The sequence below is a fragment of the Monodelphis domestica genome, chromosome 3 (genome assembly GCF_027887165.1).
Source record: "Monodelphis domestica isolate mMonDom1 chromosome 3, mMonDom1.pri, whole genome shotgun sequence".
In the NCBI taxonomy this organism is placed as follows: domain Eukaryota; kingdom Metazoa; phylum Chordata; class Mammalia; order Didelphimorphia; family Didelphidae; genus Monodelphis; species Monodelphis domestica.
The window spans coordinates 484877163-484901807 of record NC_077229.1 but is presented as its reverse complement, the minus strand read 5'-3'; the positions used below and the strand labels follow the sequence as shown (position 1 = coordinate 484901807).

The window sequence follows — 24645 nt, the reverse complement described above, 5'->3', positions numbered from 1 at the left end:
CTTTTCAGTTCTTCTGCAGAATCTGACCCACTGCTAACTTCTATCTCCTGGATATACCTTCTCTGGATTTTTGGAACATTATCTTGGTTCTGATGTTTGCTTCTTTACTTATGACTTTGATGGCTCATCATCTATATCCCAATGGTGAATGAACACCAAAGATCTGCCCTGGGTCTTCTTCTCTTGGTACCCATTGATTTTTTTTTCTTTATTTATGGAGATGGTTCCTAGATCTACATATCCAGCCCTAGTCTCTATCCTGAACAACCGTTCCATATTAGAGAACTGAAAGTGAAATGTTTCAGAGAACATTTCAGACAGTTAAAAAACAAAACCTTTACCTACCCCCCATTCTTCTTCTAGACCTGTGTGGGCAAATCTATGGCACAGGCGCAGGAGGAATCTGCTCTCTTCCCCCTATTCATGCATGTAAGAGGACATTTCTCCCATTACTGTCCCTCTGCTTAGCAGCCCAATGGGAGCACTTCCTCCCTTCCTTGTCTAGAGTAAGGTAGGGGGCGTACATGAGGAATGAGGGTTGTAGTTTGGGAACTTGGTCTTTAGAAGGTTTGCCATCATGGTCTAGACCCATGATAGTAGACCTATGGCACAGATGCCAAAGATGGCACACAAAGACTCTGTGGGCATGCACATCAGTTAGTTACTAGAAAGACAGGAACTTGAGCAAAGCTGCTCCCTTCCCCCTCTCCATCATGCCTCCTTGCCCCTTTGCCCACCTCCCCTGAGAAGAGTGCTCAGGCCACTCTCCTTCCTTTCTCCTTCTCCTGTCAGGGAGGGGGACAGGGCACAGCATACAGTCGGGGATGGGGGCAAAGCATGGCACAGTCTCTAGAAGGTTCACCATCACTGGTTTAGACCATCATTTTTCAATTGAGAACACAACCATCTTTCCTGTATACCAATGTGCCATATCTTGACATTTTATAATACTTTTACAGCATTACTCCTATCCAATCTCTTCTCTCAGCTCACATGCTTTCTACCCTAGTACTGTGATGTCTTGCCTGGAATACTAACAATCCTCCTGGTTACCCTGTTCTCAAAAGTCTCTTGTTCCCTCCAATTTGTCCTTCATACAACTGTCAAAAACTGATTTTTCCTGAAGAATATACCATCTTCTTACTCAACAAACTCCCTTTTAGGTATAGGATCAAAAAGAAAATTCTCTTTGGGCTATTTAAAAGCTTTTGTAAACCTGGCCCTTTCTGGTCTTATTTACACCTTTATACGTATACTACAGTTTAGCCAATTGTCCTTCTGGCCATTTCCCCCATACAACATAAGATCTTTTGTCTTTGTGCCTTTAAATTGGTTTTCTCCTATTCTTGAATGGCCTGCTCCCTCAATTCTACCTCTTGGAATGCCTGGTTTCCTTCAAGTCTCTTGTCAAGCACCACTATCTGCATGAAAACCTTCTCTGATTCCTTGCAGATGATTAAGTGTCTCCACTCCCAAAAGTTGTTTCTTGTTTATTATACACACACACACATTCATATATTCCCATACATTTATTTATGTACATGCATCTCTCCTGTTACAATGCAAGCTCACTAAAGACAAAGACTTGCTCTACTTTTTTCTGTAACCCCAATGCCTGGCACATAGTAAGTTCCTGACAAATGCACTAGAGTTTTTCCAACTCTAGTGGTGAATAAAGTGCAGGGCCCTGGGATCAGGAAGACACTTTCTAGCTAAGTGACTCTGGGCAAATCACCTAACCTCTTTTTGCCTCAGTTTCCTCAACTGTAAAAGAAATAAGAGCATATACCTTATAAGGTTCTTATGAGGATGAAATGATTATATTTGTAAAAGTATCTGGGACAGAGAAGGTACCACACACACACACACACACACACACACACACACACACACACACACACACACGGCAGGTGCAGTAATGTATTATTATATAATCCAACTAAATCGTATCTTCTCTTAAAATTGTGAAAGTGGGGGCAGTTAGGTGGCACAATGGTTAAAGAGTCAGGCCTGGATTTGGGAGATAACGTGGTTCAAATCTGGCCTCAGACACTTGCTGGCTGCAAGATCCTGGCCAAGTCATTTAACCTAACCCTTGATCTTCTGTCCTAGAGTTGTTAACTAGGAAAGAAAACAATGATTTAAAAAAAATTGTCAGATATACTTACCGGTTTATTTAAATGATGTCCTACAGAATCTGCTAATGTTCCTATGGCATCATAAAGAATGAGCAGATTCTTATGCTGGTATTTACTAAATGCGAAGACCAGAGTGTCAAGTATATAAGCAAGGTAGGGAACAAGTTCTGTACAAGCCTCCTCTTCCAGGGTAGCAAAGGCACTAAGAATTTAAAAAAAAAAAGAAAGAATTGATTATATTAAAAAAATTTAAATAGAGAGGTACAACTATGACATCTTATGCTTCATTATTTTCTACTAATACTCTATTGCCCACTATACCCAAAGAACTTTTTAAAAAAATTATCTCAGCCTCCCAATTCATCTACTCATCCAATTGTAGGCCTGCCTAATTGGAACAACTTAGTCTGCTGTATAACACAACATCCAAAGATACAGGCCTTAAGATTAAGAAATAAAGTTGTCACAATCTAGTCCTTTGCAACCAATTCTAACATAAAGGAACTAGAAATAAAAGAAGTGGCCAATGCCCAGGAGTAGCTGAACAAACTATGGCTTTCTAGCATAATGGAATATCATCATGTCTGAAGAAATGACAAATATGAAGAATTTAGGGAATCATGGTAAAGTTATATGTACTAATGCAGAGAGAAATAAACAGAATCAAGAGAACAATTTACACAAGGCCTAAAACAATGTAAAGAAAAACAACACTGAAAGACATTTGATGAAATGAGCACTTAAAGCATTTTGAGCAAAACAAACCTGGGCAAAGAGGAGGCAGATTCAAAGTGTGCCATGAGGCATATGTTTCTCAGAGATAGACAATCTATTGATTTCTTAAAAGTTGTACTTCCAACGGGAAAGTTTTGGGGAAGTGACTGGGTATCAATTAAATATAATTTAGAAGTGAGAGTGTTAGGCCAAGAAGTATTCCTACTAGCACTTGTTAAGTACAAACATGGTTTACTATCACATCTTTCAAATCTTCCTCTCAGTCCTCTCACTAAATAATATCTCATACTTAATTGTATGACTTCTTTTTTAGGAGATCTAGGGAAAAACAGGAAATCCACACATACATTGAGAGATAGAAGTGACCTTAAAGATTATGCAGGTCAATTCCCTTGTTTTACAAATGAGACCCAGTGAGGTGACTTGCCCAAGGTCATGCAACAAAGAGCTCAGTAACAGTTTTCTAATGCATTTAAATGTATCTTAGCTAGTATTTATGTTAAGATAACCTGGGTTCCTGAAAAAGATTTAATCTTCTAATTGGTGTTACTGAGAATGCTCTACAGAAAAATTCTAATTGAGTTATATTAAAAAATTACATAAATACTTTTCCTTATAGGCTTAATGTTTTGCGTATTTCTATCATGTTCATTTCCAATCCATAACCATTTTAGACAAGGATTTAAGTAAGTTAAGAATGAAATTTTTTCTTACTAAGAATACATTATAGAAATTACAACCACAAAGAAGGACTCTGAAATAATTAGGTGCCTTCCAGGAAACTTTAGGCCACATGTCAAAGGATCCTGTTTTGACAGGAACATTTCAAAATGTCAGTCTGTAAAGTAATCCTGTAAGTGGAAAATTAAAAAACCTATTTACATAAGACTAGCAGTTGAGCTGAAGGTACTAGGTAATTAATAAATAGACAGGTTTGGGATCACCTTTGGTGAAAGTATAATCAATCTGGGGGACTAGAAAAATGGCATACAAATATTCCTATAAATATCATAAGCTAGATGTTACAATGTCACCCAGAAACTAGACTAAATAGAATCAAGCTTAGTGGTATTTTATAAAAAGGTCCTGATTTTTAAAAACTTCATCACTATTTTATCTTTGGAAAGTTACACTTGGGGCCCTAGGTTCCTTCTTTAGTTTTCCTACTTTTATCACTAGATAGTTGTGTGTGCATGTGCTATACAGTGGAGAAAAAAAAGAAATAATCATAAAGGTGAGTCTTAAAACCTTTATATTGAATTCCTTCCTCTATTTCTTGGAAAGTACCAAACTAATGCATCAGCAAGATTTCAAAGCAAAATGAAATTTTAAGCAAATAAAATTTTTCTAAAAATCAAAACAGTTCAAATAAATTATATAAATTTCTTCTAAACAGACTTGTTTATCAGAAAATATGGTAAAGCTACTCCACCACATTTACAAAAATGTAAAAAGGACCATAAAAAAATAAAACTTAAACTTAATACTCAAAAAGTGATTTTACAAATTGAAATTTTCTAATCTGACATTTAAAAAGATTGTCAAGTCATCTCAAGAGTATTGGGTTTATGGGCTAGAAGGGACCTTAGAGATGCTCAAAAGTTTACCCAATGACTAGAAGTATAAAAGAAAAAGGTGAGTTATTTGTGACTTAAGTTGATAGCCTACCTGCAGGCAGCTTCTTGTACTCTCTTGTTGCTATCTAGAATACGTTTAAGTAATTCTGTCATTAATGGCTTCAAGTACGTATCTGGGGGCTGGCTAACTACCCAGTGTGCATAGCGGCTAAGAGTCCAGCATGTAATGGACCGTACAAGAGCCTTTTTATCAGAGAGGCACTGAATAAGGTGAGGGATGAGTTCAGGCAGATATGGAATCATACCCTGCATACAACCTGAAAAAAAACAAAACAAAACAAAACAACAAAACAAGAAAGAGGAAATTATAAACCTTTCAAGACGAAAAAAATCTGACACAAGCTACTTCCCATTTTCAACATAGTAGAGAGGCAAATAACATTAGAACAAAATTATCTTTACAACAAAAGATGCTCACGCTAGCCCCATGTCTCTTTCAAATAGCATTCAACACAACAAAAACTTCAAATATTAAAAAAGTTGATATCATCCCGTGGACTTCTGACAAAGGAAATCTTAACTTTTACTTACACCAAAGAGCAACAAGAAATTAATTCCTTAAACATAAATTCTAAAAACAAAAAAGTACCAAATCAAATATTGCATATGCTATCTGCCTACAGATAAGTTTACTGTGACTTACTTCCAGACACTGAAAGCAAAATACATCCAGATCAACCCTAGGCATTCAATTACCTAACAAATTTTGTTATTTGTTTTTACTTAAAAAAAAAAAAGTTAAGTTTTGACACTTTAAGTGAAGTCCACAATATTTAAATGACTAATGTGTGCCAGGCACTAGGCTAAACACTGGGGAAACAAAGAAAGGCAAAAAACAAAAGAAAGAAAGAAAAAAAACAACAGTCCCTGGCTAACAAGGAAATCATAGTCCAATGGGGAAACATGTAAATTACTATGTATTAAACAAGCTATAAAAAAGATAATTTGGAGATTACTAATAGAGGAAAGCCAGCTGACTAGAAGGAAGCCAGAGAAATCATGAGGCATAGATGAGGAGAGAGAATTCAAGGCATAAAGAACAGTCCATAAAAAAGTCAAGCTGGAAGATGGATGTTGTTTGAGGAATAGGCCATTTTCATTGGATTTTTCTAATCCATACATGGTGGAATAGGAAGAGTGGACAGGTAAGAAAGGGCAAGGTTATAATGATCTTTAAAAGCAAACAGAATGCTTTATTTTTGATCCTGGTTAATGAAGGGAGAGCCACTGCAATTTACCTGAATGGAGTAGGGAAAGATTGTTATGATCAGACCTTCCATTTAGGAAGATCAATGTAACAACTGAGTAGAGAAGAGACAGGAGTGAGGAAGAGATTTGAGGCAGAGACATCAACATTCAGGCTATTAATCTACAAGTCTAGGCATGAGAAAAATTTTAGCTTGAATGGTGGATGTGACAGGAGTAGAAAAGGGGAACATATATAAGAGATGTTATAAGAAAAACATTTTTTAAGATTTGGTCACAAATTGGATAAGGGAAACGGGGGAGAGGAGTAAAAAATGAGAAGAGCATGATACCTACATTAGGAGCCTGAATGACCAAAAGGATGGTAGTACCTTCAAAATTAATAGGAAAAGTAGAATGAAGAGGATTTGGGGAAAAGTTAATTGAGTTCACTTTTGGCCTCATATCTTTATGTTTTTTGTTTTTAATTTTTATTATTATGCAAAACACACTTCCATATTGGTTGACATGTTGACTTTAAAAGATCTACTGGAGATGAGAGGTAGAGCTAAGGAATATAGAAGTAGACCTGAAAAGTATTAGCATAAAGATGGTTTATTCAGGGGAGATAATGAGAATATCAAGCAAAACAGTAAAGGGCCTTGGAAGATACCCAATGTTATTTTCTCCCCAAACTATCTCATCTCTTACTTTAGTTTCCTAAAGAATATTTAAAGGAAACTGAATAATAGAATGTTTGCAACTGATAGTACTAATCCAATCCACTAGCAACTTATAAAAGTAACAACAAAAATTTTATATGATGTTTTTATAAATAAGAATATCAAGAGTAATCTTTGTCATCAATTTGAAAATGCCATTACTAATCAATCACTAAACGGGCATGTACTCAACTGATTTTTCTTGCTAATCTATTGGACATGTACTACACATTATTGATACCTCAAACATGTAGAAAGAATCAGCCTGACTGGGGCAGAGTTGTGGCTTGATACTATGCAATGGAACAAAGTTGAATGCTTCAGAAGAGAACCTCACTGTAACACAGTAACTGAGATAAACTACATATTAGTCCCCACTTAACATCAATATTTTTCTTGGTAAAGTATGGCTTTAGGTTATATAATGTTCCGATATCCTGAACATATAAATAAAAAACCACACATAAGGTGATGTAAAGACAAATTGTAGCCAATGAGGAATCACATAGAAAAATCAACATAGAAGATATCAAAAAATTTTTGAGCAAAAAAATTATGGATCCTTATATGGAGAGCATGAGGGACAATCAATGGATAGTCAATGTACTCCAATGGCATTCACTTAATATGAAAAAAACACAAGATCATAGATTTAGAATTGAAGGGAACTTAAGAGTACAACTCCTTCATTTTATAGATGAGGTCAACAGAGAGGTTAAGTGATTTGTCCAGGTAGCACAGACAACAAATATCTCAGTTTGGATTTGAGCCTTTCCAGTTCCAAATTCAGAACTGTCCACGACCTCACAAATGAGAGCTACATAGATATTTGGGCATGGAAAGATTCTGATATGCAACTGAAGGGAATGGTCACAACTGCAATATAATGAAATAATTCCATTTTCTTATTAAAAAGAAAAGTTAAAAGGAAGATATGTGACTAGGTATAGAATTTTATATAGAATATCAGCTGCAACTAGTGTTCACTAGTTTTGCTTGAGGTTTTCTAGTTTTTTTTGTTACAAGGAAAAGTTCAATTGAGAGGGGGAAATAATACATTAGGAAATAACCATAGTGTAAAAAAGTATCAGAAATGGAAAGAAACAAAAATATCCTGTTGTTCTTTGGTATAATGGTATACCTTGGTATACTAATTCCTGAAAGGAAACTTACAATTTTATGATTTAAGTTTGTTAAGGATTTAAAAGAAAAATCTACACTTTTATTTACCTTCAGCAATTGCTCCTAAGACCAGGATGCCTGATTCTTTAACTACCCATTCAGGATGAAAAAGTAGCTCTTTCAGGAGGGGCAAAATATGTGGCAAAAGTTCATCACGGAACACATTGGCCAAGACATCGAGAGCGGCAGCAGAACACTTTCCTAAAGAGATAATTTACATTCAGTTAATATACCACCCAAATTTTCCTTACTAAAATGAGCAGAGAAAACAAAAAGCATTATTATATACATGATATTGTTCTAGACAGTCTTTTAAAATAAGAAAGCTTCTAGCATCAGGGAGCAGTAGACTAATTATGGAGAGTTCTAAAGTCTAAACGATGTGCTTCCTGGTGGATCAATTGAACACAGAATACAACATACAAAGGTCAAAACACACAAAAAGGTCTAGCTCCATTAGATGAGCAATTTGCCAAAATCTAACTAGACATATATCCTCCCCTCATGTGATTTCCATCCAAAAATATTGCTTATGAATGGCAAATTGAGGGGCAGCAAAGTAGCACAGTAGATAGAGCACCAGTCCTGGAATTAGGAGGATCAGAGTTCAAATGTGACCCCAGAAAGTTCCTAATTGTGTGACGCTGGGCAAACCACTTAGCCCATATAACCTAGCACTTATCTCTTAGAATTAAAACCAAAGCAGTCAATGACAAATTAAAACTAATTATGTACTGCCTGGATCAAAATGTTCAGAATATGAAAAAGCAGAAACATTACTACTTATTTCAAACGTTCCTGAGACTTACCAACATTAAGAAACTAGACAGAGAATTGAAATTAGTAAAGAAAAACAAATCATTAGCAGAGGGACAAAACAGGTTAAACATACTGTAGTTTTAAACAAAAAGGAATGACAAAACAAGCTGCCACAAATTGGATTAACATTCATTTAAATGCCAAGTTGTTGATACTTACTTTAATGTATTCCAATCAAATAACAAAGAACAATGAATAGGCAGTAACAGTTTATTTTTAAGAAGCCAAAATATGACATGCCTCAAGCTAAAATGTTACAGAAATATGATATTCTTTATTAACCCCAAGATTTTTGAGGCATGGAATCTAATTTCAGTGTGGCCACTAACTGTGATTGTAAATCAAACTCTAAGCTTTAGTTTTCTGTCTTGCCAAACACGAATACCTGTCTGCTTTACAGAACCTTAAAAAAATATGGTAACAAATCTATTTACTCCTCCAGAGTTCTTATTCAGATTCAATAGAAAAAGAAATAAGTATTTTTGGATTGTACATTATCTCAAAAAAGGCCAACATCATTTATCTCTAAAGATAATACAAGTTGGATCTAGGGATACACAAAGTCTACACTCATACTGATATTTCAATAATTTTATTTGATATTCTGCAATGCTGAGAATTCTAAAAACCTTAATTTCAAGCATTACCATTTTCTAGCTACTGGAAACTAAATAGATTCTTTGACCATTCTGAGTGTTTTCTTCTTTGTAAAACAGGGAGAATATCTGAAATAACTCACAAAATTATTGAGAGCAACATGCTCTGTAATCTACAAAGTGCTTTAATCAAGAGGCAACTACCCAAAAGGGTCATGACTTATTTTCTGCCTTACTTAGATTCCAGTCAGATATTGTATCATCATCATCAAGTTCATCATCATCATCTTCCTCTTCTTCAATTCCATCTTCATCATGCTGCTGAGCCACTGTCCGTGATCGATGAAAGCGAGGCCTTATGTCTTGTTCACTATCAGGAATAGCTTCATCTTCTTCAACATCACCCTATTCCAAACAAAACAGTGGTATGTCTTCAAGAACATTCTTCATTAGCTTAAATACCCACTAAGACAAGAGAAATCTGTACTATTTAATTTGTTCCTTCATTTATTTACATATTTTCCATCTATTTTCAGAAAGGATGAGGTTGTATTTTGCGTCTATGTTGCAGAGGTAGTGCACTTTTGTTTTTTTTCTGGTGCCATTTGGTACTTCACTAACATATTCCTTTAATGCTACCTCAAAAACACTTTTATGACCCCTTTTCTACCCAATTATTTGGTGGATTCACATTATTCAAATACATGGAGGCATTTAGTAAATATTTTAACTGATACAGAACCAAAATAAAAAATACATAAAATGCAACCTCAAAAAAAAAAAAATCACATGATTGGGAGAGGAAAGAATAGTCACAAAATGAAGTTGCTGTTTCGTGTACAATGTTCTTTATTGTCCTATAATATAAAGGAAATGTTTGTTTTATTTGGTGTTCAGAGTAAAAGAAAAAAAAATACACAGTATCCTGGAGGGTAAGAAACTTGCTCCCTCCCAAAATCCAGAAAGTGAACTGTTTGGAGAAGGCAGCCATGAAGATGCCAGCAGGAACCACATGCTATACCAAAAGATCCAGAGTGAACTTTGGGATGTGCTAAATTGAACGGGGGGGGGGGGGGGGGGGGGGTTGAATGCATTTATTTTGAATATACACTCTTATGCCAAAGGGGATTGTCCCCAGTTGGCTTTTTGTCAGTGCACCTAATGTTGGTTTTTTTTTCTCTTTTATCCCCAAATCATTGTATATACCTCTAGTTAAAGTTATAAGCTGGGTTATGTTTACATGATCCAATGGGGCAATTAGTCTCCCAAAGGATCTCAGAGGTGAATGTGTAGTTGGAAATTTGTACCCGAGGACTACATTACCCAGAATTCCTTTCCTCTGTGCCCTCCCGGACATGTTTATATTTGGTTGTTAAAGGTTTCTGTAACTACGCTCTTGTGGTCTTTTTTTCTGCTAACACGGCTGGAAAAACACTCTCTCACTTTACTTCCCTTTGCTTCGAGTTATTATTAGTAATAAATCTTATAAAAAGAATACTTGGGAGTATTTGGGTATTTAATTTTAATCTTACATAAGAGAGGATTAAAAAAACAAAGGTCAAGTTCTATATTTTCTATATAATATAACACAGGGATAAAACTTTTCCAATTTGAGAACCTATATGAGCTTGTGTTTGGTAGGTTTGAAGGCGAGTGCTTTTATGTGAAAAGTAAACAGTTCAACCTACAGTTAATCAAGACTATGTTCATATAAAACTGCATTTTCACCATTACTTGGATCAGGGAATTTTAAGCTAGGTCTGTAACCTTAAGGGGTACTAACTGATATTTTTATTTTTGGAAAAGCTACAACAATAAAAAGGTTACATTACACCAGAATTTTCTTCATAAAGGGACTACACAAGGGGAAATTTTTTATACTCTGGATATGGCAGAAAACCTACCAAGCTCAAAAAAAGTGAACTGTTGGGACACTGAATCTTAAATTGTATTTGCTTTGTTGTGATCTGACAACTATAGTCACTAACAGATTTTAATATAAAATAACTACAGTAGCAAGATTTCCAATGAAGTGATGCCAGTAATAAGTTTAATATACAAATCTGAATAAAGAGAAATAAGTGAAGCAGGTGCATTAAGAATGTTGGAGGGAGGGGGCAGCTGGGTGGCTCAGTGGATTGAGAGTCAGGCCTAGAGACAGGAGGTCCTAGGTTCAAATCTGGCCTCAGACACTTCCCAGCTGTGTGACCCTGGGCAAGTCACTTGACCCCCATTGCCTAGCCCTTACCTTCTGCCTTGAAGTCAAAACATAGTATTGACTCCAAGACAGAAAGTAAGAATGTTGGAGGAAAAAATATGTTCTTTAAATTACTGTCACTTTTTTTTTCCATTCCAGAAATAAAAAGATGCTAAGGGAGAGGCCAGAAGGGAAAACAGACAAGAGAATGTGTTTTAAAAAAAAATTAAAAAAAAAACACAGCAATTTGAACATAGCTAGAACAGAAAAAGAAGTAAAGGACACTTGGTAAATAAAACATTATAAAAAAAAGAGTTAGACCTTTTCTAGGTCCTCTGGTCCTTAGGAGTTTTGTGCCTTTCAATGATTCTTTTTTTATTTTACAGCATTTACTTCAGCCTCAATTTTGTTAATGGTTCTCATATGCCATTGTTTCTTCTGCCTAGAAAATAATTTCTAGGAATAGACTATAGGGTCAATGTTGGTGAACCTATGGCACACATGCTGGAGGAGGCTACTCCCCTCCCCCTCTACACAGCACCTGAGGGCATTTCTCCCATCACCCACCCTTCTGCCCAGCTCTTCCTCCCTCCTTTGTCTGTGGTAAGGGGGCAGCTCACATGTGGTATGTGGGTTGTAGTTTGGGCCCTTGGTCTCTAAAAGGTTTGGCATCACTGCTATGTGGGAAAATTGGGTTTACTAATATAATACAAAAGTAAAAGTAACTATTCTCTAATTATTCTGTTTGGATGTTTACATCTTACATAATGGCGTTTCTGAGTGTGTATTACACATTAAAGTTTATGGCTTTTTTTTATCTTTGATCCAAGATCTTTAACCTAGGACTCAACAAATGCCTGGGACCAAGTGACATATTTTATCACGGTGCTTGGTAGTTTTGGCATAATCTTCCCCAAAGCTATAAAAAGTACACTTTATTCTTCATGCTCATGGACAATAGCTTAAAAAGTAAAATTTCCCAGGACCAGAAAGCCCAACTCAGTAGATGTGGGGACTCACTTAAGGCCTTTCTTGGGTTTCTCTACTGCCATAGCAAGATCAGGTTTGGGCTCCTAGTGCAATAAAGGGGAAGACCCTGCAGCAAGATGCTGCTTGTACCTCACTTCACATTCCTAGATTTTCTTTGAGATTAAAAATTCACCAGGCCCACCAAGTCTAGGTCTTCAGCCTAAATTAAAAGCAAAATTGTGGAGCTTAATTTTAGACACTCTAATCATTTGCTCTTCAACAAAATAACCTTGCAAATTCAAATTTTCTACTTAATTTTTCCCCTTAGAATTTTCTAGGTTTCTCACTACGAAATTTCTACAGGTAATACTGAAAACAAGGAACTACCCTTTAAATAGTATAAATACATTTTTGAACCCCCAAGAAAGCACGATAATTCGAAGAAGATTAAGAAGAATATGTAGAAGTACTCAGATAAGAATGTCTGATATCCCACTTCTAAACTGGCATAATGTTAAGTATGGATCCATGAAATCTAAATTACAAATTGGCTTTATCTATAAACATTATTTTGACAGTTTGAAATTGTAGAGAACACAGATAAAAGGCAGGGTTTCAAAGAGAAAGTGTTAAGTATTACACTTTTACTGTATATAAGCTTATGTAACAAAAAAATTAACCATCATTTTACTTAAAATTCTCTATTTTTATACTGTTCAACCTAAATAAACCTTTTCAAACCCACTGCCTTAACTGTAATTTTATCAAGGTGATTTCCCCCACACATAAAGAAAAAGTTTGATTTTCTTACCTTAAGCAGAATGATATCTATTTCTGAATACTTCATACCATTTACCAATACAGGAATCAACCTATTAAAAAATTGAAATAAACATGGAACAAGTACAAAAGTACAGTGTTAAAAATATTCTAATAATTTTGTACCAATTACCTAATTATAGCAAAACCAATTATTAACACCAAAAGTAACCTTATTTCAAAAATTTTACTTGATATTTAATCAGAAACAGAATCCACCTTTGAATACTTGACCATTTTTGTTTTAGTGCCAATTATCCCTTACAATCAAATTCATTTCTTGGGGTCTCTACTCAATGAAGATCCCAAGTAGAATTCACTCAGGGAGACGGCATGAAGGAGGCTATGGTGGTGGTGGATATACTTCCTGAGACAGGTACATAAGCACCCCAGGAACATCTCAGAAATTGCCCTTTTGTGATGTCTTTCTCCCTTCAAAATATTTTCCTTTAGGAGGGGTGGGGACAATGGAAGAATGAGAACCAAATTCAAGAGTCTTATTCTTCCAAGAAATCTTCATCAATAAAAAGGCCATTAAAACATTTAAATAATACACTGGGAACAATCTTGTATACCTCAGCTCGTAAAGAGATAGGAGACAAAAGAAAAAAGCATCCATTTACCTTTTCTTGAATGACTCCTTAAAAAAAGATTGGGGGAGAAAGGTGTTCCAAATCAAACCTTTCCCCAAATTTTAGGAAGGAAAATTAATGCATTCACCACAATAAAGAGCTGACCAAGATTAATTCTGAATAGATATCTATATAGCAGCATAAGTTTACTATTCGTAACCTAATAGAGCAATAATACAATACAATAATTAAGATTTAGAATTATTTTTACCCATATTGCTCCGGTTCTATTATAGCATAATATTCTGTTATAAGTTTTATATTTCATTAATATTAACTTTATCTAGTTAAAGAGACTCTGAAATCATATTTTTGAAAACTCTTTGCCAAGCTGTCTTCTTAGATATTTATCACAATAAAAAGTCACCAGTCAAGTGGCTGAATAGAATAGATTCAGGGCTATTTAATGATCAAAAAGACTAAATGTCAGCCAGATTAAGTAGCCTCAGGCACTTCCTAACTGTTTGACCCTGGACAAGTCACTTAACTCCAATTGCCAACCAATAGTTAATATTGATTCTAGACAAAATGTAAAACGACTAAATGCTCAAGAACAGAGCACTGCAAAAGCACTAGAAGTGCACGTGGGAGGACATCATAAGAGAAGTAATTCAACATGTTCAAGGTTGCCCAATTTACAAAATGTTTTAAATACAGACTATGAAGGTAGGTCATCCAGCTTCTTCTTGAATAATTTTTAGAACTGAGAGCCATTTATGAGTATTTCTCCTTATAACTGAATCCAAAGCTTACTTGACAGAACACATTCTACCACTTCTAATTTCATTTTCTAGAGCTGCATAGCTCTCTTTAAATATTTGAAGCATAATTACCACTACCTCCTTCTTAAGTCTTTCCTAAACTAAATGCCCATTATTCCCTAGAGGGTGGGGGAAAGCACACTTTGTTCTAAAGAAACTTCAAAGTAGAAATGCATTGAGGCACTCCCTGACAAAGAATATCTTCTCTTCCTCCTTGGCCCCCACAGACTCAGAACTAAGGAAGGTAGAATGACATTTCTCAAACTACAGATAGGCCAATTTTACTTAACTCCCAACATTAAGCCTCATTTCTAAAGGAGTTATGGAATATCACTTTATTAATAGGTAAACCTAGATTTACATACCACCTAGCACATAGTAGACAAGTATAGTAAAAGTTAAGGGATTAAATGGAAGTACAATTAGCTGGTGATAATGTGATGCCTTTAATAAGTAAGTCTGCCTAGATTTACCAAGACTATTTTAGATACTTTTTAGATAATTTTTGGCACAAGGTATGTTCCAATGCTAAGAAAAGTGATCTTTCACAAAAAAGCACATATAATCAAACCTTATTCATTTGGACTCAAACCAGTTTAGAACTTGTGCTAACTTTGCCAAGAATGAGCTTAAATTTATTTAGCAACCTTAAAAAATTTTTTTTGCAACATAACAGTTTTTAAAGAGTCTTTTAAATAGCTGAGAATTAAAAAAAAAAACATTTCATATTAGGTAGCTAGGTGGCTTGGTGCATAAAGTCAAGCCTGGACACAGGAAGTCCTGGGTTCAAATTTAACCCAAGACAGTCCCCTAGTTCTAGGACCCCAAGCAAGTCATGTAACCCCCATTGCCCTGCCCTTACCACTTTTCTGCCTTAGGACCAATACTTAGTACTTATTCTAAGACAGAAGGCAAGGATTTAAAAGACAAAAAACCCCACTATATTACAAAGCAGCATCTATGTGTCATTCATTAAAGCAAAGTACTAAGATTTCAATTACCCATTTTTTAGCTTAAAATTTTAACATCTTTTGTTCCTGTTCTTTAGAGTTGCTTGTTTATTAACAGGTATCATTTAAAATATAAATGCTTTAAGTTTTTCAAAGAGCTTTTACAAACATTATCTCAGTTGATCCTTATAACCTTGGAGATAAGTGCTATTATTTATGTCTATTTTTTAAAAACAGAAGCAGAAACTCAAGGCAAAATCATACTAACTAATAAGCATCAGGACTTCAGATCTTCCTATATCCATTTCTATATACGTTGTACCATTTTACTACCTATTATCTATTATGTTTCAGTCTAGACTTAGAATATACTGTTACTCTCTGCTGTTTTAAAAATAAGAAATGTTTGTTTGGATTTGTTGTGAAAGTGAAGGTTTTCCTCTAAAAAACTTTCAGATAACCAAAGACAGGGAGAAGTTCTTAACTTAGGGTTCAAAGAAACCATGTCTTTTTTTCCACTAACCTCTAACTGAAATTCACTTTCATCAAAATCCATCATTCTGAGAAGGGATCCATAATCTTTACCAGACTGCCAAAAGAATAAACTATCCAAAAACCATTTGTGTCTTTGGAGGGGCAACACGGCAAAGAAAGGTTCTCACCTACCAGGAGGACCTAGATTCAAGTACCACCTTGGACATTACCTCTCTGCAACCCTACAAAATAACTTAAAAGTTACAACATCATGAGCCTCATTTCTCTCACCTGTAAAATGGGAATACATAGGATCCCCTGCACAGGATTGTTGTGAGGATCAAATAACGTATTTTCAAGAGGCTTGGAAACCTCAAGAGCTACATAAATGTGATCTTTACTTGGATATGGTTTCATAATGAAGACTTGCCTTTATAGTTGTAGATGGGACTTATGTTTTAGGTTAAAATTAAAATGAGCCTACCTTCTTTGATAGCAGAGCCCAAAAAAGACATGTGTGAGTGGCAAAGTGAAGTCAATGAAGAATAAAGACTCACCATAAACCATCAAGAATAAATTTTCTACAGTACACACACACACACACACACACACAGATTTCATTGAAAGGTTATTACCCAACATGAAAACTTCTTGGAAGAATTTGTCTTTTCAAAGTGCTAAAAAAGAATTCCTTCTTAATAATCACTCTACTATCTTTCTAGGAACCATTATTAAATTTATTGGCTTCCTATATGTAGAATCCAAAATCCACTCTATCCTCTCAAATCAGTTTTTTGCATTATTATCAATAACCTTCTTGAAACCTGAATTTCTTCACATCTGTCCCCTGTTCAAGGACCTAATACAGCTTTTCATCTTCAATTTGATGAAATTTAAATTCTTCATCTTGATCTTCAAAATCCTGCATAATCTACTACCACATTAACCCACTTCTTGTCTACAAACAACCTGTCAGACTGGCATCCTCAGTGCCCCCTAACTAGCCATATTGATTTTTAACTTTTACATCTTTTTTTAAGCTATTGCTCTGGTAGGAATGCCTCCCCTTCCAATATATACTATTATGGTTGAGTCAATTATCTCACTATTCCTTGCACATGCTAATTTTTTATTTGTTGACTAGAAAAATTTCCTCTTCTTACTTTCCCCCCTTCAATTCAAATACCATTCATCGTTCAAGATCCATTTTAAATTCTACCCCTCCAACATGTACAAGAATATTCATAATTGTGTTCTTTGTGGTGGCAAAAAACTGGAAAATGAGGGGATACCCTTCAACTGGGGAATGGCTGAACAAATTGTGGTATATGTTGGTGATGGAATACTGTTGTGCTAAAAGGAATAATAAAGTGGAGGAATTCCATGGGAACTGGAACAACCTCCAGGAAGTGATGCAGAGTGAGAGGAGCAGAACCAGGAGAACATTGTACACAGAGACTGAAACACTGTGGCACAATCGAATGTAATGAACTCCTCCATTAGTGGCAATGCAGTGACCCTGAACAACTGGGAGGGATGTATGAGAAAAACAATCCACATTCAGAGGAAACACTGTGGGAGTAAAAACACAGAAGAAAAACAACTGCTTCAATGCATGGGTCAAGGGGAAATGATTGGGGATGCAGACTCTAAATGAACATCCTGATGCAAACAACAACATGGAAATGGGTTCTGATCAAGGACACATGTGATACCCAGTGGAATTGTGAATCAGCTACGGGAAGTGTAGGGGGAGGGGAGGGAAAGAATATGATTCTTGTAACCAAGGGATAATGTTCTAAATTGACTAAATAAAAATAAAAAACAAAAATAAATAAATTCTACCCCTCCAGTGAAGCCTTCCCTAATTAACTTCATATAGGTCTTGCCTTTATTCCAATGCCTATGAATTTATTGTGCCACTCATTTTGATAGTTTGTCAGACATTATTCCTTGTTTCACATTATTGAATGATGTTCATAGCAGTTAAGTGCTAAGGACACAAAGACAGAAACAAAACAGTTCTGTCTAAAAGTTAGCATTCTAATAAAGATGCATGTTATATCCAAAGATAAGCATAAAACATGGTAGTTGAGTGATAGAGGCAAAATAAGATATCTAGAAAAAAGGGCTCCAGGATTGAGGAAGAGAAGCATTTATCAACCCAGCCCCCAACACTTTGAGGGTAGGGAGGATGGGACAGATGCAGAGAGAAAGCATGCAAACTAGGCATATTTGGGGCAAGAATTCAAATTCAAGGGGGCAGCAGGGTGGTTCAGTGGATTGAGAGCCAAGCCTAGAGACAGGAGGTCCTCGGTTCAAATCTGGCCTCAGACACTTCTTCACAGCTGTGTGACCTTGGGCAAATCACTTGTCCCTCCTTGCTTAGCCCTTACCACTCTTCTGCCTTAGAACTAATGCACAGTATTGATTCTAAGACAGAAGGTAAGGGTTTAATTAAAAAAAAAAATTCAAATTCAGTTTGTTATTAACACTTTTGCACTTACAGGTTTATATTACAGGTTTATATTGGGTCTTTATAAAAAAAAACCTCAAACTTACTCAACAACACCAAAATGAACAAGGCAATAATTACACTGACTCAAATATTAATGATGTGCAGAAATTATACATACTTAGAAAGATGTCTACAGAGCACATCTTTACAGATTGGCTGTTCAGCCAAAGTGAGCCAAAATTCACAAGCTTCCAAAGCTACATTTTCATCTTGATCTTGGGTCCTCTGAAGCATATACTATAAAAGAAATGAAGTTTATGAATATTAGTTTATGTACAGTTAAAAGCCAACTAGTAATGATACTCCAAAGCAATACTACCTGTGTGATTCGGGACAAGTCACATTACACCTCTATAGTTTTCAGTTTCCTCTTGCATAAAATGATTCAGGCTGGGCTAGATGATCTTTTAGGTTTTTCTCCAGCTCTAAATCTATGATTTCACATGGCACAGAAGAAGCATATTAACTCTTATAGAGATGTTGTAATACAAATGCACCTAGAAGTAGCATGAAGAGCTCTCTGGATTTGGAACCAGAAGAAAATGGTACCCCCAGTTCTAATTACTTCTATGACCACGGGTCACTTAACTTTTGACTCAGTGACTAAGTAATATCTAAAGCTCCTTCCAACACCTCTGACCCATTTCACATTATGTAATGTCCCTGAATTAGGGATACTTAAATTAAAAAAAAAAATCAAATAATATTTCAACTTGATACTTAAATAGTTCCATTATCGTTATTTTTCATGATAAAAATACTCTATAATATTAATAACATAACTTCATTCATGTGTATATGAATTGTCAAATTGCATTTAAGGTGAAGTTTACTTTTATCTAAATAAAAGACTCACCTCCACATAAATACCTATTACAAAACTTCAAAGCTATACCCTTAATATGACATTTAAAAATTAAAAACCGTATCTCCCCATCTCTACAGGCTAAAAATGTTGTGTCCCTGGCCCTATCCTGATTGGCATGGAAGCTTTCACCTGTTCTGTTTCACTTTTCCCCCTCCTTGGTAGTACGTGTATTCCAGCCATTCTTCTCCTCTCCTCACCCCTGAATGCATCTTATTACTGCTGTATAAAAATTCATGTCATTGATGCCAAATATAAAATAGTTAACAAATCAGATCTATGTTAGAGGAACATTCCTGGGTTACCAATTCCACTGCTCCCTCCCTTCCCTTATCTATACCCCCCCAAAACTACTCAAGTTATTTCTCCAAACTCAGGCATCATACTTCCTCTTAAAAACAGAAACAAATTAAGAACCCTTTCACATCTGCTTCTAGGGTTTCCCTCCCAAAGAGATCATTTAATGGATTTCTCTCAGAACCTCTACTCAATCTTGAATTTTCATAAATGACAGGGCAATCCTAGATAACTATGGACAACTTCCTTAACAGGTTCCATTGTATTTTTAAAGGAAATCTTTTAAGTAGACCTGGGTAACTATCATTTATTCTCTTCCACTATATTACTTGATCTTGGAAATGGCTTGGCAATCTCACTCTATTCAACTTCCTGAATTACTCTACAAGTAATTCTAAATTCTACTAAATTTTCCCAAACTTCTTTCTCATAAGTTCTCAAATCTCCCCAATTACATCCCTTAAAAGTAAAATCAAATCTAGGTGTATATTAATTACCTACTTAGATATAGTGCTTTAATGTTAGCAAGCTTTACAAATGACCTAATTTGATCCCCTTAACAACCTTATAATATAGGTAGAATCAGAGATCATTTCTATGCTAATGATTTTCAGAACCCAACCTCCAGACTAGCACCGCCCCCTTTATTTATTATGAAAATCGTTAAGTAAAGCTAACAACAACATATTCAAAAGAAAGTATTTCCAGACCTTTTTTTAATGGGAAAGAGATGTCATATAATTAAGTCATTAGTAATTACCTCAACTATATTATGCATATGAGGGAGTAATCGATCCATTCGGACTTCAAGTAGCATCACAAGAGCCCGACATACATTTTTACGTACTTCTGGCTCCTCATCACCAGCCAATGCAAACAGATTCTATTACATGAGAAATAAAATTTTTAAAAAATTTAAATCTCTGAACAGAAAGATAGATGGTATACACTCAAATCAAAATTAAATTTCAATACATTCAAATACACCAACTGAAACCGTTATTTTCTTCATCTTCATACCTCTGTTGAGTTTAACAAATTTTACTACCTTTTCCAATAATCTGTCAAGATAGACTAACAATTTTCTTTTCTCAAAACATTATATTTTTAAAAGAGTAGGTAATGCAACATCTACAAATTTTTAAAAAATTCTATTTTGCCTAATGACATTGTCAAAATGAAAGATTTCCCCTCCAGACTTGAACTTCAAGACTATCTCAAAATTGTAGTCTTAAAAGTTTCCTGAGGATCAAACAGATTAAGTGACTTACTTGTCTATGTTCACACAGCTAGTGCCAGAAGTGGGTTTTGAACCCAAGTCCCTGTATTTTATTCACTAAGTCACCTATTCACATATTTAAAAAACAAGACTGCTGGTTATCTGGAGCTAATATAGAAGAGAGGAAAGAATGTTAAATTTGTTTATTACAAATTCTGGGTTCAAATTCCACCTCTATCACTTTCTGTGTGACCTTGGACAACCTCTCTGGTTCTCAGGTTCCTCATCTTTAAAATGAGGAGAGAAGAAGGGGAAAATGGGTCAGGACTTTATGACATCTAAGATCCTTTCAAGCATGAAAAGTATATCCTATTTCTAATTAAACATACATATTAATAAATACTTTGTAAAAATGGAATCTTAGAAAAAATTTCAAAATGTGTTGTCTCATATTTATATACATTATGATAACTTCTGAACAAATGCAGACCAACTGGACACTTTAGAAGATATAGAAAATTAAACTTGGTTCAAGGAATGCTGTAAACTCTTATCTTAAAACAAATTCATAGAAAATTTAGTATTTCTTATCAGTAACTAATGATTTTTATGTTTTTACTTGATCAAAAGACTATTTGTTGGCATTTATCCCATAACTCCATAAACCAACAGATATTTCTGTTCCTTAAGGTGCAAAAAAAAAATTAAGACAAAGCTATTTTTATTTAGCATTGAGTGAAAAAGTTATTCTCCAAACTTAAAATAGTATGGCTGTTCTCATATGAGCATAATGAAAGCAGTTGCAAAAATTATATAAAATACAGTAGATTTTATATAGAAATTCTTTCTAAAACCAAACTTGACACATCAAAGATAAAAGTAAACAATCTGCCACAACTTTGTCAAAAAGTTTCACATTTTCTGGAGTTATAGCTTATTGACATTTCCTAAAATGTGGAACCCAGAACTAATAATCAGATCACTGATGTTGTACAGTAAATGTTAATACTTCTGATGAGTAGCTGAAAAGTGTGGATATTTTTCATCTACTGTGGATGATAAATATTTCTCCCACACCATCAGACTAGTGATCCAGTGGAAAAGTACATAATTTTTGGGAAGTCCAGAAAATGTGAATTACTTTTTGTTTATGAAGACTACAGATTTTACACACTATACAAACACTACACAGTGTAGCAATTGCAAATGGAAGAGATGATTTTTCATCATTATTGTTAGCTTTCCCTAAGGAAATTCTCTATCCTAATGAAGATCAGCACTGTTTTTGCAAACTAAAAGTTTTAGAGTAACCTAAAATATGGTGAGAACTTATGTGACCAACCCAGGACAATTCAGTCCATCAGAACTGTGACAAGCCTTGAGCCTGTTCTTCCTTGCTTTGAGACCAGTTCTCTCTACTACACCATGCTAAAGAATTTGACAAATTCCTTATTTACATACCCTGTAGGGTCTTGTTTTGGAAGCAACTGCTCTGTGTGTATCTTATCATATGTTATAGAATTTCGTAAGTTTCAGGCTGCCCATAAAAAAAAAGTAATTTTTAAAAATAGTTATCTCATTTAATATTGTCAAATAAAAGTAGTTAGGTATTTTAATTGTTACAAGTTGAAAATAAAATTTAATTATTCATTCGTAATTGATAGGCTATTGATAAGCTGAAGAAAAAAGGTTTTTGAGAAGGGATGAATTTATTCTTCAAGATTATGACATGGAGACCAATTGGAGGGGCAGGGGCAGGGCATGAAAAAATGTCCTCTGGTGCTATGGGGTGGGGTGGGGGCACCAGAGTCTCCAAATATTGGAAAGTCATCTCCAAGTATAGGAAAGTCAGTGATAAGGAAAAGAAACAATGAAACTTGTTCTATTTGGCTCCAGGGGGCAGAATTAGGAACAATAAGCACTTAGTTATAAAAAGCAAAAGTTGAATTTAAAACAATTGGAACTCCTATTTTAATATGTGCTAATTACAGGTCCCAGAAGGCTTTAAAGCAAAGGTTGTATGACGATTTTATTGAATATGCTAGAGAAGATATTCTTGAGATATAGGCATTTTCTTCAATACCTGGAGGTGTGTGAACCTATTTTTTAAATATCATGAAAGTTGTACTTCGCTATGGTTTTCTGTTGTAAATTTCATGTAATTTATGCACTTATTGACATCATTTTGAGAAAAGGTCTATATGATCAGTCCACCAAAGAGGTGACCCCAGAAACCCTACATAAAGTTAAAAACCACTGTTTTGAATGTGATCTAGTTTTCCTACTTTTCCAATTTCATCTCCTAAAGTACCAATCATTACTATTTTATATACATAGAAGGGAACTAACGTAGTAATTAACTATTCAAACACAAGTGATATGAAAGTTCTTGTGTTATTTTGGATTTGGATTGGATTATCTTGGGTTATTTTGGAGTGAGTGGGATTGATATTAGGGAAGACTGCATGGAAGGAAAAGATGGCATATGAATCAGGCTCTGAAGATTGGGCATTCTAGGAATAAGAATGGTGTCAGCAAAATTTCTGAACATCTTTAATAGCAAAAATACTGAATTTGGGGCCCTTGAGGCTTTTTAGGATAAGATATGGACATTTTTATCCTTTACTATTCCTAACAGCTGCCTCAATTCTGGAAGATAAGAGTTGAAATCATCAAAGGGCAGTACATGTTCTCAGATCACTAAATATTAATTGTGACAAACTCTTGAACTCTCTCTTCTTTCTTATAACTTGGCCTATTATCAGTTTTTAGGACCATTATTTTGGTTTTGAACTGTGTAAGTCTTTTTCTTCTCTTGGATTCAGTTCCTTTCAATAACTTCTAATTTAAACAAAATTCTATTAGATGCAAAATACTGGGGCTACAGCATGTAAAGTTCATAAAATTTAAAAAACAATTTTTTTAAGAGGAAGAGTGCAATGGGGGAATTGAGAACGCCTTAGAGAAATTAGCAATTGAAGGAAGTTTTAAAACTCTTAAAGATGAAGCTGACACAGGGAAATGGAAAAGTCAAAATTAGAGTACTATTAGCAAACCAGTTTGGCTAAAATGTAGAGCTCATGAAAGGTGAAATCATATGAAATAATGTTGGAAGTATCGGATTCAAATCAATAATAGAAACCTTTAAATGTAAAGCTGAGGAGTTTGCATTTTTCTCCCTAGGGCAATAAGGTTTAAAGGTAAAAGACTTAAAAGATAGTAACGTATTCAGACCTCTGCCTTAAGAAGACTATTTTGGCAGTTCTGTGGTAGACATTGGAAAAGACGTAAGAGTTAAAGCCAGAAAGATCAATTAAGAGTCTTTTAAATGACCAAAGCATGGCATCTAAGCGCAAAAAAAAAAAAAGTCTAGATAGGCTAGTTTCTGAGCTAAAAAATTTTTTGATAAAGGGTTATTTTTAATAGGAAAAGAAGTACCAAGCTCATCATTCTTTTAGTGGTAAAGAGGACTAAACCAAAGAATTATTTAGATAAAACCCTTATACATTAAAAAAAAGCCGTATATTATCCACTTTGCCCACTTTGAATGAAATAATAAAGTATAAGTTTTCCACATTCTTAAGGTAATATGCCAATGAATAGTCTGTTTTAAATAAAGAATGTTGTTCTGTTCAATCTGATTCTATTAAAGAACAGATTAGAAACCATTGTCTGTGCTTCTACATATTTTACAATGGATCTGGATACTATTCTTTTCAGAGTGTTAAAAATATGGAAACCGATTGATTTCCAGACATCATTGTTATCTGCACATGTAACATTAGTAATTTTCTCCCCAAAACAATTAATTGCAAGGTTTTTTTTCCATTTTTTTCCTCTCATAATTTAACATTGCTTTCCTGAAAAGATACAGGATTTATTATCTTAACTTTTGCTTGTTCCCCAACCCCCCAAATCAGTAACTTTTGA

General features: G+C 34.8%; 1 protein-coding gene across 1 annotated transcript in view; it reads right to left on the bottom strand.

The window, feature by feature from the left end:
• The window catches only part of TNPO1 (transportin 1), a 77449-nt gene that overhangs the window by 27704 nt on the left and 25100 nt on the right, over positions 1-24645 (bottom strand). Inside the window, exons 7-13 of the mRNA XM_016431342.2 lie at positions 20257-20379; positions 18453-18571; positions 12992-13052; positions 9251-9419; positions 7648-7800; positions 4542-4767; positions 2169-2340 (exon numbers count right to left, since the gene is read on the bottom strand). Coding sequence (XP_016286828.2) covers positions 2169-2340; positions 4542-4767; positions 7648-7800; positions 9251-9419; positions 12992-13052; positions 18453-18571; positions 20257-20379 — 1023 coding nt within the window. The remainder of the gene's footprint in view (positions 1-2168; positions 2341-4541; positions 4768-7647; positions 7801-9250; positions 9420-12991; positions 13053-18452; positions 18572-20256; positions 20380-24645) is intronic.